Genomic DNA, 13543 nt, shown 5'->3' on the forward strand with positions numbered 1-13543 from the left:
TCAAGTCATTCGCGACCGAAAGGTGGCCATTGTATCAGATCGTGCTCCCGGATTAATATCGGTTTTGAGGCGTCCGGAATGGGAAGGGATTGATCATTTTTTCTGTATTCGGCATTTAATGGCTAATTTCCACACTCATATCAGAAATAATGATATGAAGTTGCTGGCTGAGAAAGCAGGTATTTTGCTGTTACTCGTCAACATTTCTGGTTATTGAACAAAAAAAGAGTATAAATTTTGCACTAACAAATCCCTCATATTAACGTGTAGGTCGGACTTTTCAAGAGAAAAAGTACAAGCGATACATGGCCACTATGGCAATAAGATCTCCGGCGGGGTATGCTTATTTGACCGATGAGAGATATCTTAAGAAAGAACAGTGGGCTTTGTGTTGGGACATTAAGGCGCAAAGGAACGGTGTAATGACGACGAACTACGCCGAGTCCATTAATGCAACTCTAAAGAATGTAAGGGGGCTTCCAATCACAGCGATGATAGAGGCTATCTTTGACAGACTCAGCGATATGTTCGTCAAGCGTTGGGAAATGTATAAAGGGATAATCGCCCAAGGCGTCATGTTCACTCCGATCTGCAACACGCATATGAAAAATGCAACATTAAAGGCCCGCACACATAAACTCAAGAAATATAACCCGGACACCCTGACTTATAGAGTGATTACCAAGAAAGACAATTTTCGAAGAAAGGGAGGAAATATTCAGAAGGTCAACCTTCAAATGATGAAGTGCACGTGCGGGAAGTTCCAACACCGCCATATCCCCTGCTCCCATGCCATGGCAGTCATTCAGCAAGAAAAGTTAAACCCTCACAACTACGTAGGGTGGCGGTACCAAACCAAGAATGCCATACAAGCATAGAATACTCAATTTAATCAATTACCTACTGACGAGATGTGGATTGGTTCTCGGGAGGTGCCATTTATTCCAGACATTAACTTGATAAGAAAGAAGGGACGGCCGGTAAACCAAAGGATTAGAAATGATATGGACCAAACCTATAGAGAGGACAGCGACCCTAATTTTTGCAGTAGATGTAGTATCGCCGGCCATAATGCTTCGACTTGTTGTTTTATTTACCAACTGATATGTAAATAATTTTTCATTTCAGGAGACTCCGGCTTTGGGCTCGCGCAGGAGTGCTTCAGTGACCCGAATAGAGGATATTCATCCGCGCATTCGAGAGGGAGTAATGCGGACAGCACTAGGACCATTCATTACTATGCGGAAATACACCGTAGACATGACTCTGGTGACTGCATTAGTTGAGCGGTGGAGGCCGGAGACCCACACATTTATGTTTCCTGAGGGGGAGTGCACAATAACGCTTCAGGACATAGCGATCTTGACGGGACCCCCCATAAATGGGGCTGCTGTTACCGGACCTACTATCAGAGGTTGGGGTAGTGTTACTCGCCGACTGCTTGGGAGAGATATGGTAGGGAGCATAAATTGTCAGGGATCTTTTGTTACCACTAGTTGGTTAATCGATGAGTTTGAGAGCTTCACACGGATACCTGATGCGGCTTCAGATGAGCAGATCGACTGGGCAGTTCGGGCGTACTTGTTGTTCCATCTACAAGCCTGGTGTTTTGCAGACATGAAAAGCGGGCAGATCGGATTGAGGATTCTTCCACATCTGGAGGACTTGACGGCATTAGGGAGCATTAGTTGGGGTTCAGCGGCGCTCGCACACCTTTACCACGAAATGTGCTTGTGTACTATGGTTTCGCAGCATAGGCGAAACATTGGGGGGCCGCTTTGGATTCTTCAGCTTTGGGCATTCGAGCGCCTTAGACCGTTCAGGCCGAGGTTGAGATATCCGGCCATCACACCGCACTTACCGTTGGGTGACAGGTATATCATTTTATTAATACTTACATGAATAATTATTAGTAATTTTTGTTTTTTTTTGTTATTAAAAATGTTGTACTTGCGCAGATGGGCGGGTCCGCTAGATTTTCGACGGGTTCTTCATCGCAATTTGGATGCCATGAGATTAGCACTTGATGTATTGCGTTACTCAGATGCGAGTTATTTTGGAAACCTTTATTTTATAGTTATCAATTTGCACAACACTATTGCTAAAGTCTTTATTTTATAAATGCAGATCGATTGGCAACCATACACCGAGGATGTTATCAGCCAGCTACATCCTTATTTTTTGGATGGTGCTCAGTTCTGGCGTGCCCGCGTGCCACTGATTTACTATCATATTATCGAGTGGCACCAGCCGGATAGGGTGATGCCGCAGTTTGGATTGCTTCAGCCTATACCTGAACCACCTTCGCAGCTCCACATCCACCACACTGTCCAGTTTCGGGGGAGCTCAAGCTTCCAACACACTTTTAGAGAGTATGTCGCGATATGGGACTCCAGGGAACTGTATGTGGTCCAAGGCCCGTTGCTGGACCATCCGCCCCACTTCCATTCAGAGTACATGGAGTGGTACAGACGCATCAGCAGGAGATGGATTACCCATCACGGAGCAGAGACTGGATCAGCTGTACGTAATCTACATAATTTTTATTTGACTTTAATTGTTAATAATATGATAACTGATTTTCTATTTTAATTTTTATCAGCGTGATGCCATGGAGAGGATTCGCTTACAGTCAGAGGCAGGGTCGAGTATTGGTACTTACGCTCGTAGTCACCAGTTAGGCACCATGGAGGACCGGAGGGACACACAGTGGCCACCACCAGAGCCTGCTGTTCCGCCACAGCCCTTGCCTCATATAGATCCCCCGACGGTCGACGTACAGCGTATACGAGGTCGTCGTCGGGGTAGAGCCAGACCTCAGGAGGAGACACGCGAGATGGCAGAGAACCCTATGCCACCCCCGGTACGTTTTAATCTAAATTTTCTTTTATTTAATATTAAATCAATAATTCTAATAAACAATTTGTTTTTTTAGGTCGACTTTCACGGGGATACCGAGGATTTCGTCCGACAGTATTACGGGTCTACGACGTATTATGGGAGTACCTCAGCACAGACACAGTGCCCACCAGCTGCATCCTTTTCGGTACCACCTACGGACCCTCTCCCGGCACAGGTACGTTTCAATCTCAAATTAAATATTTTCCATTACAATTTCAATTATAATAAATACTACTTTCTTTTATTTCAGGATGATTTCTTTGGGGATACCGAGGACTTCATTCACCGGTATCCAACTTCGTCTTTTACGGTACCGCCTTCGTCTGTACCCTATGTAGGCCCGTCATTTGGGCAGGCAGATTACATTACGCCGCTGGCCACTCCTCCTCCACAGTTCTCACAGCATCCGGCTTCTGCTTTTACCCCGTTCCAGGCGACTCAGACGGCGCAGACACCTCCTCCTCAGACACCTACATATTTGCCGACTGTTCCTGTATTTGACGATTCTTTGAACTTTAGCTCCCTGACCACTCCTCCCTCACAGCGGTCCCGACTTATGGAGGGCTACATTCCGATGCCGCCAGGTCAAGATCCGGGCTCCTCTTCTCGCCCGACTCAGAGTCCCTCCCAGATGCATTTTTCTCTTGATGACCCTCGGATCTACAATTTGGTTCAGGACCCACATCCGTTTAGTGACTTTCAAGGAATGCAGGCTCCTTCTTTTTCTCTGGGATTAGGGTTAGACCCCTCCTCACAGGCTCCTGCTCCTGATGTGCATGATGATGACGAGATTGAGGATGTGGCCAGTCCAGTCGCCGATAGCGGAGAGAGAAGCTCTGGACCAGATGGAAGACGTTACCGCCGATTAACTGATAGTCAGATGAGTCGACGTGTCAACAAGGGTTACGACATGAGGACACGCTTACGGAGTCCTGATAGATCAGACTTTACTTAGTAGTTTTATTATTTTTGTACAATTTTTTATTTTTGCATTATTAATTTATTTACGGTTACTTTTAATTGTGTATAATTTCATTATTAATTTATTTTTATCGCTTGCATATTAGTCGGAAAGACGCTCGATTCCTTTTAAATATCGAAATTGTAGATAATTTTTATTTATAATATTTTAATTTTTTTTTGTTAAGTTTTTTTAAAAAATTAATAACAAAATAATTTATATTTTTTTTAAATAATTATTATATCTGCTGCCAATGATTGGGGAGAGAATCTCCCCAATCATTGGCTTCTTAAGCAGCCCGCAAAGAGCCATTGCGGGCTGCTTAAGAATTAATCCAGCTGTTAATCAGCTGGATTAACTGCCCGCAATGGCTCTTTGCGGGCCAGATTTCTGCCCGTAAAGAGCCATTGCGGGCAGCGTGGGCCCCAGGCACAAAAATGTAAGTTCTGTATTTTAGGGCACAAATTCATAATTTTTTATATTGGGGAGGCACTTTTTTGTCAAAAACCCGCATAGTAGAATGTCAGTAATAGGTCTTGCCTTTAGGATAATACCTCAGAAAGTGAGAACTTATAGGAAGCGCTGTTATTAAATACGTGCCTAATGAAAAAAAATATATATAACGATTGTTCTTATAGAGAAAGTAGCAATCCAAAGTCATAATTTGAGGAAAGAGATTAAAAGTATGAAGGACGAAAAGATGGTAATATGAATGATGAACATCAAGTGATATTTAAAGGATATATAACCTTATAATACCAGTGTTCGAAGAATACAGAAGTAGAAAGAAGAAGAGATATAAATAAATCAAGAAAGATAATGATGCTATATGACTGATATTAGGTGAAGTAACTAATATCAGCATCATGAACTATAAGTTGCGTTAACAGAAAGGAGAAAGGTTAAGCGTACAATTCTAACATAAGCAGAAAAGCACACGTATAGGTGTACGTGTTAATAAATGTAAGAGATACGTTAGAAGGATTATTAGAATAAAATAGCAATAATGGAGCTATTATAAATGAAGGAAAGATACAGTGAATACAGTAAGTAAAGAATAAAGTGATACTTTATTACTTTTGAACAGAAAGGAGTGAATTGCAGCTAAGAAGTCACGATGTCATAAGGACAAGAGATGATGCTAGTACGGAGAAATCAAGTTATTTAAAAGGACAATTAGAATCATGATATAAGTGCTAAGAAAACACTTCGAGAAGAAGAGGAAGGAAGGAATAAGGACAAACTAAGAAATAATCGTAACTAGTATTAAGATGATACCTTGAAGAATGAGAATAAAGTTATGAAGCTATTCGAAAGTAAGAAGAAGAAGTATAAGTCGAAAGAGGAAGTAGATTATATAGTAAGAAGGAATGACGATTAAGGGAATAAATAAGTTATTAAGGATCTACTGAATCCGTCAAGGACGAAAGTTAAAGATGAAGTTAATTAAAGGTTAAAAATGAGAAAGAAGTTAAGTAAAAGTTAGTTAACGAGAAAAATTCTCGAAACAGATAAACGTTAAAGAAACATATGAGATTCTTATGAAGTTATAATAAATAAGGAATTGTGACGTAAAGAAAAGACAGCTTTGACTGAAAAGTCAATAAGAAACTCAAAATGAACCTCAAAAGAGTAATTAGAGAGAAGGTGAAGAAGATAAGAATATGAGTAGTACTAGCAAACAAGGGCATCTGTACAAGCCATATAATCGAAGGTAGTGTGAAATGAAACGTTTAAGACAATGGTAAGCGAGTGTAGGATCACGATCAACAAACGACGTGAAGTTCACGATAGCTTAAGTAAGCAAAAGAATAAGAAATGGAAGATAGTGAAGGATGTATCAAGTTTAGCTACGTTAAGAAACAACATATGTGTTAGACAAGGTGTAAGTCGAAAAAGATTGATTGATGAGGAATGAAGTGTCAGACAATGATAGCAAGGAGTGAGAAATGACAAGAACCAGTTAAGAAAGGAAAGTGATAGCTACAGACGATAGTAAAAATCATAACTGCATGTTATGATTATGAGAGAAAATATTCATAGGAATACGCATAAAGTAAGTACGTCATTAAGACGAAATTGACACGTCGTGACCATTCACGTATAAAGGAGACGAGTAGCAACCCTATGGCTACTAAGAATGAAATGATGAATTGAGAAAACATTAGATTATGATTAGTGCCAACTAGGTAGCAATGATGCAAGGACTACAATATCAAGAATACGTCCAAGGATCATACTGTTTTGGAAAAGATAATAGATAAGACGAAGGTACCAGTAAGAGAATTTTCAACGATGTGACAGCAAACAGCTATACAAGACAGGAAGTTATGAGAAGAGAAGTAAAAGTTAAAGTACAAGAAAAGATACAACTAATATGTATTAATGGACGCTAAGGAGGCAATAAGGATAAGTTAAGATTCCAACAAGATTTATGAAAATTCGAGGACGAATTTTTATAAGGGGGGAAGAATGTAATATCCCAAAATGTATAATTATCCAATTGGACCACGTGTCCAGTTTAGATTCGCTGGAGTGACGATATCGGAAAGTTTTCCGATAAATAAGTTTTAGCAGGACGGTTTTAGAAAAGATTATTACGGAGAAAATTTATATTATATTTCAATTCTAAAGTTAGAATTGGAACTTAAATGAAAAATGGCAAGAAAAGTTCAAAAGTAAGTACAGGGACCAAAGTGGTAATTTAGCCACTTTGTATCGAAAATAGTAATATTGGATTTTGAAGGGAAAGTGTTAATATCGAGTTTTGTATTATTTATCGGATATAAATAATATGTATAAGTTATAATAAAAGAGTTTATCGATTTAGTTATGGACTAAATCGTAGGAAAGAAAAGTTTAAAGGATAAATGATAAGAAACAAAAAGAATAAGAACCAAAGTGAACCTTTAGCCAGAATATATAAGGAATGAGATATGAATGAAGAAGTAGCAGAGAAGGATCGAGAGAAAAGGAAAATAACGCCGATCGATTACGTTTCGCCGCCGTTTCTCCGTCCGACGTCCGAATTGAGTGATTCAAGCAGCAATCTCTTCGGAATTGAAAGCTTTATCGATCTCTACCTTCAAATCAAGGTAAGATTTCGAGAATTGGTGCCGAATTCGAGTTATACGGGCTGTTTTAGTTTAGAAATTGGAATTATGGATTTAAACTCGATTTTAGCGTTTTTGGAAAAACAAAGTTACGGGTTTTGTTGGAAACGGAGTGTTTGGCGTGTATGGCAAGTGATAGCACGACGGGAAGCCCGGAAACGACGTTTGCGGGGCTGTGCGTGAGCTGCACTCGGTGTGCGATCGCACACTTGCAGTGTGCGGACGCAGACTTGAGCAAGTGTGCGAACGCACACTTGTGGTGTGCGAGCGCACACAGTGGGTCCGCAAGGACCTAATTGGGCTTTTTGCCCTAATTGAATGGGATTTCAACAATTTTGAATATTAGACCCTAAAAATGATCAAGGACCCTGATAAACTAAAAAGTAAAGTTTTAGCTCGACGTTTTACGTGAGCTATGATAACGAAAAATGTCAAGGATATTATACGTTTCTCGAATACGAGAAACAGAGTTCGAGAATATCGAGATTATAAATAATGTTAAAAATAAAACTAAATCCTAAAACTTAAAAGTATTATACGTATAGGAATACGAGATTCACGTCTAACTATTAAACGATTTATCAGACGTGTCAGCGAATAGTGGAGTCAGTAGAAGCGGACTAGCGAGAGCATACCATCAGATTGATCTCATCATTACTTGGATAGCGGTCACTGTGAGTTGCATTTTACTTTCGTGTATTATATATATAAAGTTATTTTATATAAATATGTATACTGTTTTTACGCATCGCATGTTATATGATTTGATTAAATGTTATATGTTTCTATTAAGTTTATTTACGAAAACTAGTATGCGATCTGAAGAAACTAGCTACCTATTGGGTGTCAATAGGCTGTGTGATCACCAGTATCGAGTCAGTCTAGTATGTTTGCATTTGAGAAATGACTTGACACAGCTGGGAGCTGATGATGATTATGAAATTTACGTGGCTGGGCCACCAACGAGTTAGACTCGCGATTGATATTTACGATTGGGTTTTTGATACGAGTGAGTACTCGGCTACGGTGTAGTCTGGAGTCCCCGTATCTAGTGGCTGGGCCACCAGCGAGTTAGACTCGCGATTGATATTTACGATTGGGTTGAATGATAATGATTATTCGAGAAATGTGTCGCATGCTAGGATATTAGTTTCGTACGGATCAAATACATGTTTATATGTTTTATATTGTTGTTTCTTGAAATGCGATGCTACGTTTTTATGATAATACCGTTAGTAAATGCACACTCACTCAGTATTTTCCCAAATACTGACCCCTCACCTTTGATGCCTTTCAGGTGCTTAGCTTGTGGACTTAGCTAGAGACCAATTTTGAAGTCCAGAAGTCAGCTGTATATGTTAGTTTCTGACTTCTGTGAATGCTGCAGTAGTGGTCCTTTGTCGATAGTATAGTAGCCTAAACATCAGTTCATTTTGATTGTATATATTAACTGCTGTCATTGTTTTATTTGCATTTTGATAGGCTACGTGTTTAGTATATGATCCACGGCCCCAGATGCCGGTGTGATGTTTTGAGACACTAACTGATGTATATAGTACCGCGAGGCCAGTTCGTACAGGGTACGGTAACTAGAGCCCGCGAGGTTAACAAAAGAACAGTTAGTGTAAATGTTTATATATGTTATATATTTGCTTCTGTTGTGTAACGCTGTTTATTTATATTATTTGCGAAAAATTAATTGTGATTTTATGCTTGCTACGGGTTTCGGAGCTACCACTCCCGTTCCCTAGCGCCGGTTGCGGCTCAATATTTTGGGTCATGACACTTACAGTTTTATAAAAGGAATGAAAACCTCATGATTTTAACAGTGTAATTGTGCTCAGACATCACATATGGCATGTCATAATCACGTTAACAACACATATAAAAGATGATTTTCAAAATATAGATCATGCATCATATTTACAAACATCGAGGAAACGTGATTTTTAACGAGCAACTCTTTGATGATGAGAGGTGTCATCACTCTGAGCTACAATTGTACTAATGATTTCAAAATGAGTATTTGAATTGAAAAGCTGGCCAGCCAAAAGAACTTTGAAATTGTATTTGTTTTGTAAGTAAGCCTGGACGTAAAACTCTGTGACTAACTATAAAAGATCTACGATAAGTAAGATTAACAATCATAAAACAAACCCTAATAAAAGATTAAGTCATGTTAATAACGAGATGCCTATGGTATAGACGAGTAGGGGTGTGCAGAAACCAAATTGGTCGAATTAACCGAACCGAACCAAACCGAATTGGTATGTATAATTCGGTAATTATGACTAAAACGGCACCGTTTGGTTTGGGTTAGGGAAATATTGTGTTATTTGATATTCGGTTTGGTTTTGGTCTGTTAACCACCGATTTAACCGAAAAACCGAATAACAAAACGACGTCGTTTTGTTAAGGGTTTTTCGCACGCGTTAGAAGCTTCCAGAGCTTCACCACGTGCGACGTAACCCTACACAAAACGGTGCGTATTGTGTAGGGTATATAAACCATTTTATCAGAAACCCTAATCAGTTTACACTACAGCCTCTCTCTCTTAAACATCTCTCTCTTAATTTTCTCTCTGAAACTACCTCTCTCTCTTAAACTTCTCTCTGGAACCCTAAATCACTCGCTGAATCACTCACTAAATCACTCTCACTCAATCAAACACACGATCGATGCCTTCTTCTTTTATACTCTCGTTGTCTGCAAGTTCCAGTTTTGATTAAACCCTAAAATGATGTTATATTTCATCGTTTTGAGTCATTATTAACGATTTGTTGATAAAATTTGAAATATAATCATCGGTAAGTTTTTTTATCTATTGGGTTTCATTTAAAACTTGATTTCTTGCTTTTGCTGTTTATCTAATTGATTTTTATTTGTATTCTGTGTTTACATGTTCCATTTTCATGCTTAATCTCACGGATCTGATCATTGAGCAACGTTATTTGTTGACAACAGATTAAAAAGGTAAGCTTTACATTTAAAAGTTTTTATTTTCATTTGTATTTGTTTTCTGAATGTTATGTAACGATACACTGATACAACGTTTATCTTCTTTTTTGTGGTGGAAGCTTGACCTCTGTGTTTGTGGTGGTCTCTTAATCTCTCTGTTCTTGGTGGAAGCTTGAACTTGTAGTACTTAACTCAGTCTGCCTCTTAGCAAATCGGTATGTGGCTTGATTTGTATCTTTATTCTGTTTTATTTAAGTTTTATTTTAATCTTTTTATTTGTGTGAACTAATTTATTTATGTGTTTCATTTTACAGGATGGTGACAGTGGAAGATGTTGGGACTGGTATCAATCTAGATTCCAGCCCCAATGCTCCTGTTCCAGTTGCTGCTGTGGTTGAGGGCTCAACAGTCCCTCATCCTGTGGCTGAGGCAAACGAGAGAATTCCCACCCAAACTAAGAAGAGGAAGGCAATGGAAAAAAGGTCTCCTGTTTGGGACCATTTTGATCGTGCGTTTGTTGAATCTGGTAAAGTGATTAGTGCTAAGTGTCTGTACTGTGCTAGGGTGTAGCAGTGTCATAGTAAACTAAATGGAACATCCACACTGAGAGCACATATGCTTGCCTGTTTAAAAAATCCACATAGTAAGCAAGTTAGACAGACTTTGTTAACTTTGCAACCTGCTGTTCATACTAATGCTGTTGATAACAATGTGAATGTGGTGGGAGCCTGGACTTTTAGTCAAGAATCTGTTAGGGAAGCATTGGCTTATATGATTGTTGTGGATGAATTACCATTTAAATTTGTTGATGGTATGGGATTTAAAAGATTAATGAATGCTGCATGTCCTAGATTTAAAATACCCTCTAGGTGGACTGTAACTAGAGACTGTTTTAAGCTATTTTTAGAAGAGAGGTTGAAACTGAAAGCTTTTCTAAAAGATCATAGCCAAAGGGTTAGCATAACTACTGATACATGGACTAGTTTACAGAGAATCAATTATATGTGTGTGACTTGTCATTGGCTTGATGATGTTTGGAAATTACATAAGAGGATCATTGCTTTTGTGCCTGTAACTGGTCATAGGGGTGAATACATTAGTAAGTCTTTAGAAAACTGCTTGCTTGAATGGGGACTTAAAAATGTATTCACTATAACTATGGATAATGCTAGTAGTAATGACACAGCAGTGGCTGCCTTTAGGAAGAAATTGAACCAGTGGGGCACTGGGGTTGCTAATGGGAAGTTTTTACATATGAGATGCATTGCGCACATTCTGAATTTGGTTGTTAGTGATGGTTTGAAAGATTTGAATGTGTCTGTTAAAAAAGTCAGAGAATGTGTAAGGTATATTAGAAACAGTCCTGCTAGGTTGAGAAAATTTAAGGAAGCGGCAGACTTTGTTGGTATTGAAACTAAAAAATGTATATGTCTTGATGTTCCTACCCGTTGGAACTCAACCTATTTGATGCTTACAACTGCTTGTTTGTTTGAGAAGGCATTTGAAAAGTATGAAGAGGATGAGTCCTCTTTCAAGACTGATTTAAATGATAATATACCTGATTCTGCTGATTGGTTAGTTGTTAGGAAGTTTGCTGATTGCTTGTCTTACTTTTATATGGTCACACTGCGCATATCTGGTTCCCTGTATGTGACTTCTGACATGCATTTCCAAGAAATCTGTGACCTAAATGTGGTTTTAGCTGATATGATTATTAGTGAAGATTCTGATGTTAAGATGTTGGGTGAAAAAATGAAAATCAAGTTTGACAAATACTGGGGTGATCCTGATAAAATGAATAAGCTTATTTTTTTGCTTATGTCTTTGATCCTTCTTCTAAGCTAGAGGGTATGGAGTATTCGTTGACTACTATGTTTGGTGATGTGATTGGAATGGCTTTATTTGATTCTGTTGTCAATGAGCTAACTCTTTTGTACAATGAGTACAAGTGTTTGTATGAAACTGGTGGAAGCAATGTTAGTCACTTGACTCAACTTGAAGGAGGTACTCAGTCTGCCTCAGTCCCTCTCCCTATGTCTGTTGCTGGTGCCAGAAAGCCTCCATCAGTAATGAAAGCAAGATTCAAGCAACACAGAAGGGAAATGGGAACTTCGAGTTATCGAAAGAGTGAGCTTGAAATGTATCTGAATGAGGATATAATGGAAGATGGAGATGAGTTGGATGTGTTAACATGGTGGAAGCAAAATGCACAAAGATTTCCAGTCCTATCTAGACTTGCCCGCGATATTCTAGCTGTTCCCATTTCTACTGTGGCATCTGAGTCTGCATTCAGTACTGGTGGAAGAGTACTAGATTGCTTCAGGAGTTCTTTAACTCCTAAGATTGTGGAAGCTCTCATTTGTACTCAAGACTGGTTAAGAGCATCAAATTCTCCACTTTTGGTTGAAGAATGCATTGATGAGCTGGAAAAGTTTGAGCAAGGTTATGCTTTCTATTCTTGTCTTTTTTTTATTTCAAATTTCATCTATATTTTGTGCCTTATATTCTGATCTTTCCTCTCTATTTTCTTCATTCAGAGTTGCCAAATGTTGGTCCTCCTGCTCACTGAAACAAGCAATGTACTGCTTTTTGTCTTTTGGAAACACATATGTTTCAATTTGGACTTCTGGTGGAAGCCAAAATATCTGAAATGTCCCTGTCCCTGTCCCTTGAAAGCTAATCTGAAATGTCCCTGTCCCTGAATCTAAACAATGCTGGTGGAAGCATTAAAGGCTGACTTTGTTCAGAAGTATGATTTCCTAACTTTTATTACTTGTATATTTTACCTAACTTTTTTTACTTCAACCTGTACTTGTTTCAAACTGCTTTCAAACTCCATGTTTCAACCTGTTTTGAAACTTCTTATTTACATTTAATATGTTTTGTAACTTCATGTTTCAACCTGTTTTGAAACTTCTTATTTACATTTAATATGTTTTGTAACTTCATGTTTCAACCTGTTTTGAAACTTCTTATTTATATTTAATATGTTTTCTAACTTCATGTTTCAACCTATTTTGAAACTTATTTAAATTTTATATGTTCAAACTTTATTATTTCAAAATTTTGGGCAATGATGAAGCTTCCACCACTGTCAGATTTTTGTGATGCCTTCAGTTTTGTGATATGAAGTATTGGCCCCTTTTTGTGCCACCATATTACCTGTTCGCATTGCAAGTGAAAGGATAAATCTAATTCTGAGCCCCTTTTTTACTAATCTAAACTGTTTTTCTTTACTTTATAAGCTTTGTGCAGTTTATTAATTTGTAGTTATTTAGTTTCTGAGCCCATCAATTTGCATTTTGCTTCAATCCTTTGCAGTCTGCACTGCAGTGCAGAGCCAGTGCTTGCCTTTCATGTTGATATGGAATGCAATGAATCCTGGCCCCTCTCGGATCCTTTCAAATCAATTGAGCTTTATTTTTGCTATTCCAATTGATATATGCAAATTATTTGTTGATTTGCACATTTTTGTAATACTTAAACAATTATTTTTTTGTGACTTCATTTGTATATTTTGTAATAGGGAGTTTGTATATTCTGGGATAGGGAATTTGTATTAAAGGGGTTAAAAACATTCAGATATGTAATTTTTAGTGATGTTTATATT

At 38.4% G+C, this 13543-nt stretch overlaps 3 protein-coding genes across 4 annotated transcripts; all 3 read left to right on the top strand.

Annotated features, from left to right (window-relative positions):
• The first annotated feature begins 911 nt into the window (after positions 1-911).
• On the top strand, positions 912-2258 carry LOC126668272 (protein MAIN-LIKE 2-like). The gene is made up of 4 exons (XM_056104637.1): positions 912-980; positions 1129-1874; positions 1959-2050; positions 2128-2258. Exons 1-4 carry the CDS (start codon positions 912-914, stop codon positions 2256-2258), a joined length of 1038 nt encoding a protein of 345 aa, XP_055960612.1.
• On the top strand, positions 2190-2939 carry LOC130015188 (serine/threonine-protein phosphatase 7 long form homolog). Its single transcript, XM_056104900.1, has 2 exons — positions 2190-2523; positions 2603-2939. Exons 1-2 carry the CDS (start codon positions 2263-2265, stop codon positions 2933-2935), a joined length of 594 nt encoding a protein of 197 aa, XP_055960875.1. The 5' UTR covers positions 2190-2262; the 3' UTR covers positions 2936-2939.
• Positions 2940-11783: 8844 nt separating this feature from the next.
• Positions 11784-13543, top strand: LOC126667526 (zinc finger BED domain-containing protein RICESLEEPER 1-like). Of its 2 annotated transcripts, XM_050360510.1 has the most exons (3): positions 11784-12375; positions 12471-12682; positions 13255-13543. In XM_050360510.1, exons 1-2 carry the CDS (start codon positions 11784-11786, stop codon positions 12500-12502), a joined length of 624 nt encoding a protein of 207 aa, XP_050216467.1. In that variant the 3' UTR covers positions 12503-12682; positions 13255-13543. The 2 variants fall into 2 exon arrangements, with proteins under 2 accessions (XP_050216467.1, XP_050216466.1); XM_050360509.1 differs by having other exon boundaries at positions 11784-12682.

This window comes from Mercurialis annua, linkage group LG2 (assembly GCF_937616625.2).
Source record: "Mercurialis annua linkage group LG2, ddMerAnnu1.2, whole genome shotgun sequence".
Taxonomy (NCBI): domain Eukaryota; kingdom Viridiplantae; phylum Streptophyta; class Magnoliopsida; order Malpighiales; family Euphorbiaceae; genus Mercurialis; species Mercurialis annua.

Bases quoted from the DNA above. Each gene is read 5' to 3' on its own strand.
- LOC126668272 (XM_056104637.1), top strand. From the start codon at position 912: ATGTGGATTGGTTCTCGGGAGGTGCCATTTATTCCAGACATTAACTTG. The intron at 1,875-1,958 runs GTATATCATTTT...GTACTTGCGCAG, and splicing joins CACTTACCGTTGGGTGACAG to ATGGGCGGGTCCGCTAGATT. The intron at 2,051-2,127 runs GTTATTTTGGAA...TTATAAATGCAG, and splicing joins ATTGCGTTACTCAGATGCGA to ATCGATTGGCAACCATACAC.
- LOC130015188 (XM_056104900.1), top strand. From the start codon at position 2,263: ATGCCGCAGTTTGGATTGCTTCAGCCTATACCTGAACCACCTTCGCAG. The intron at 2,524-2,602 runs GTACGTAATCTA...AATTTTTATCAG, and splicing joins GAGCAGAGACTGGATCAGCT to CGTGATGCCATGGAGAGGAT.
- LOC126667526 (XM_050360509.1), top strand. From the start codon at position 11,784: ATGGAGTATTCGTTGACTACTATGTTTGGTGATGTGATTGGAATGGCT.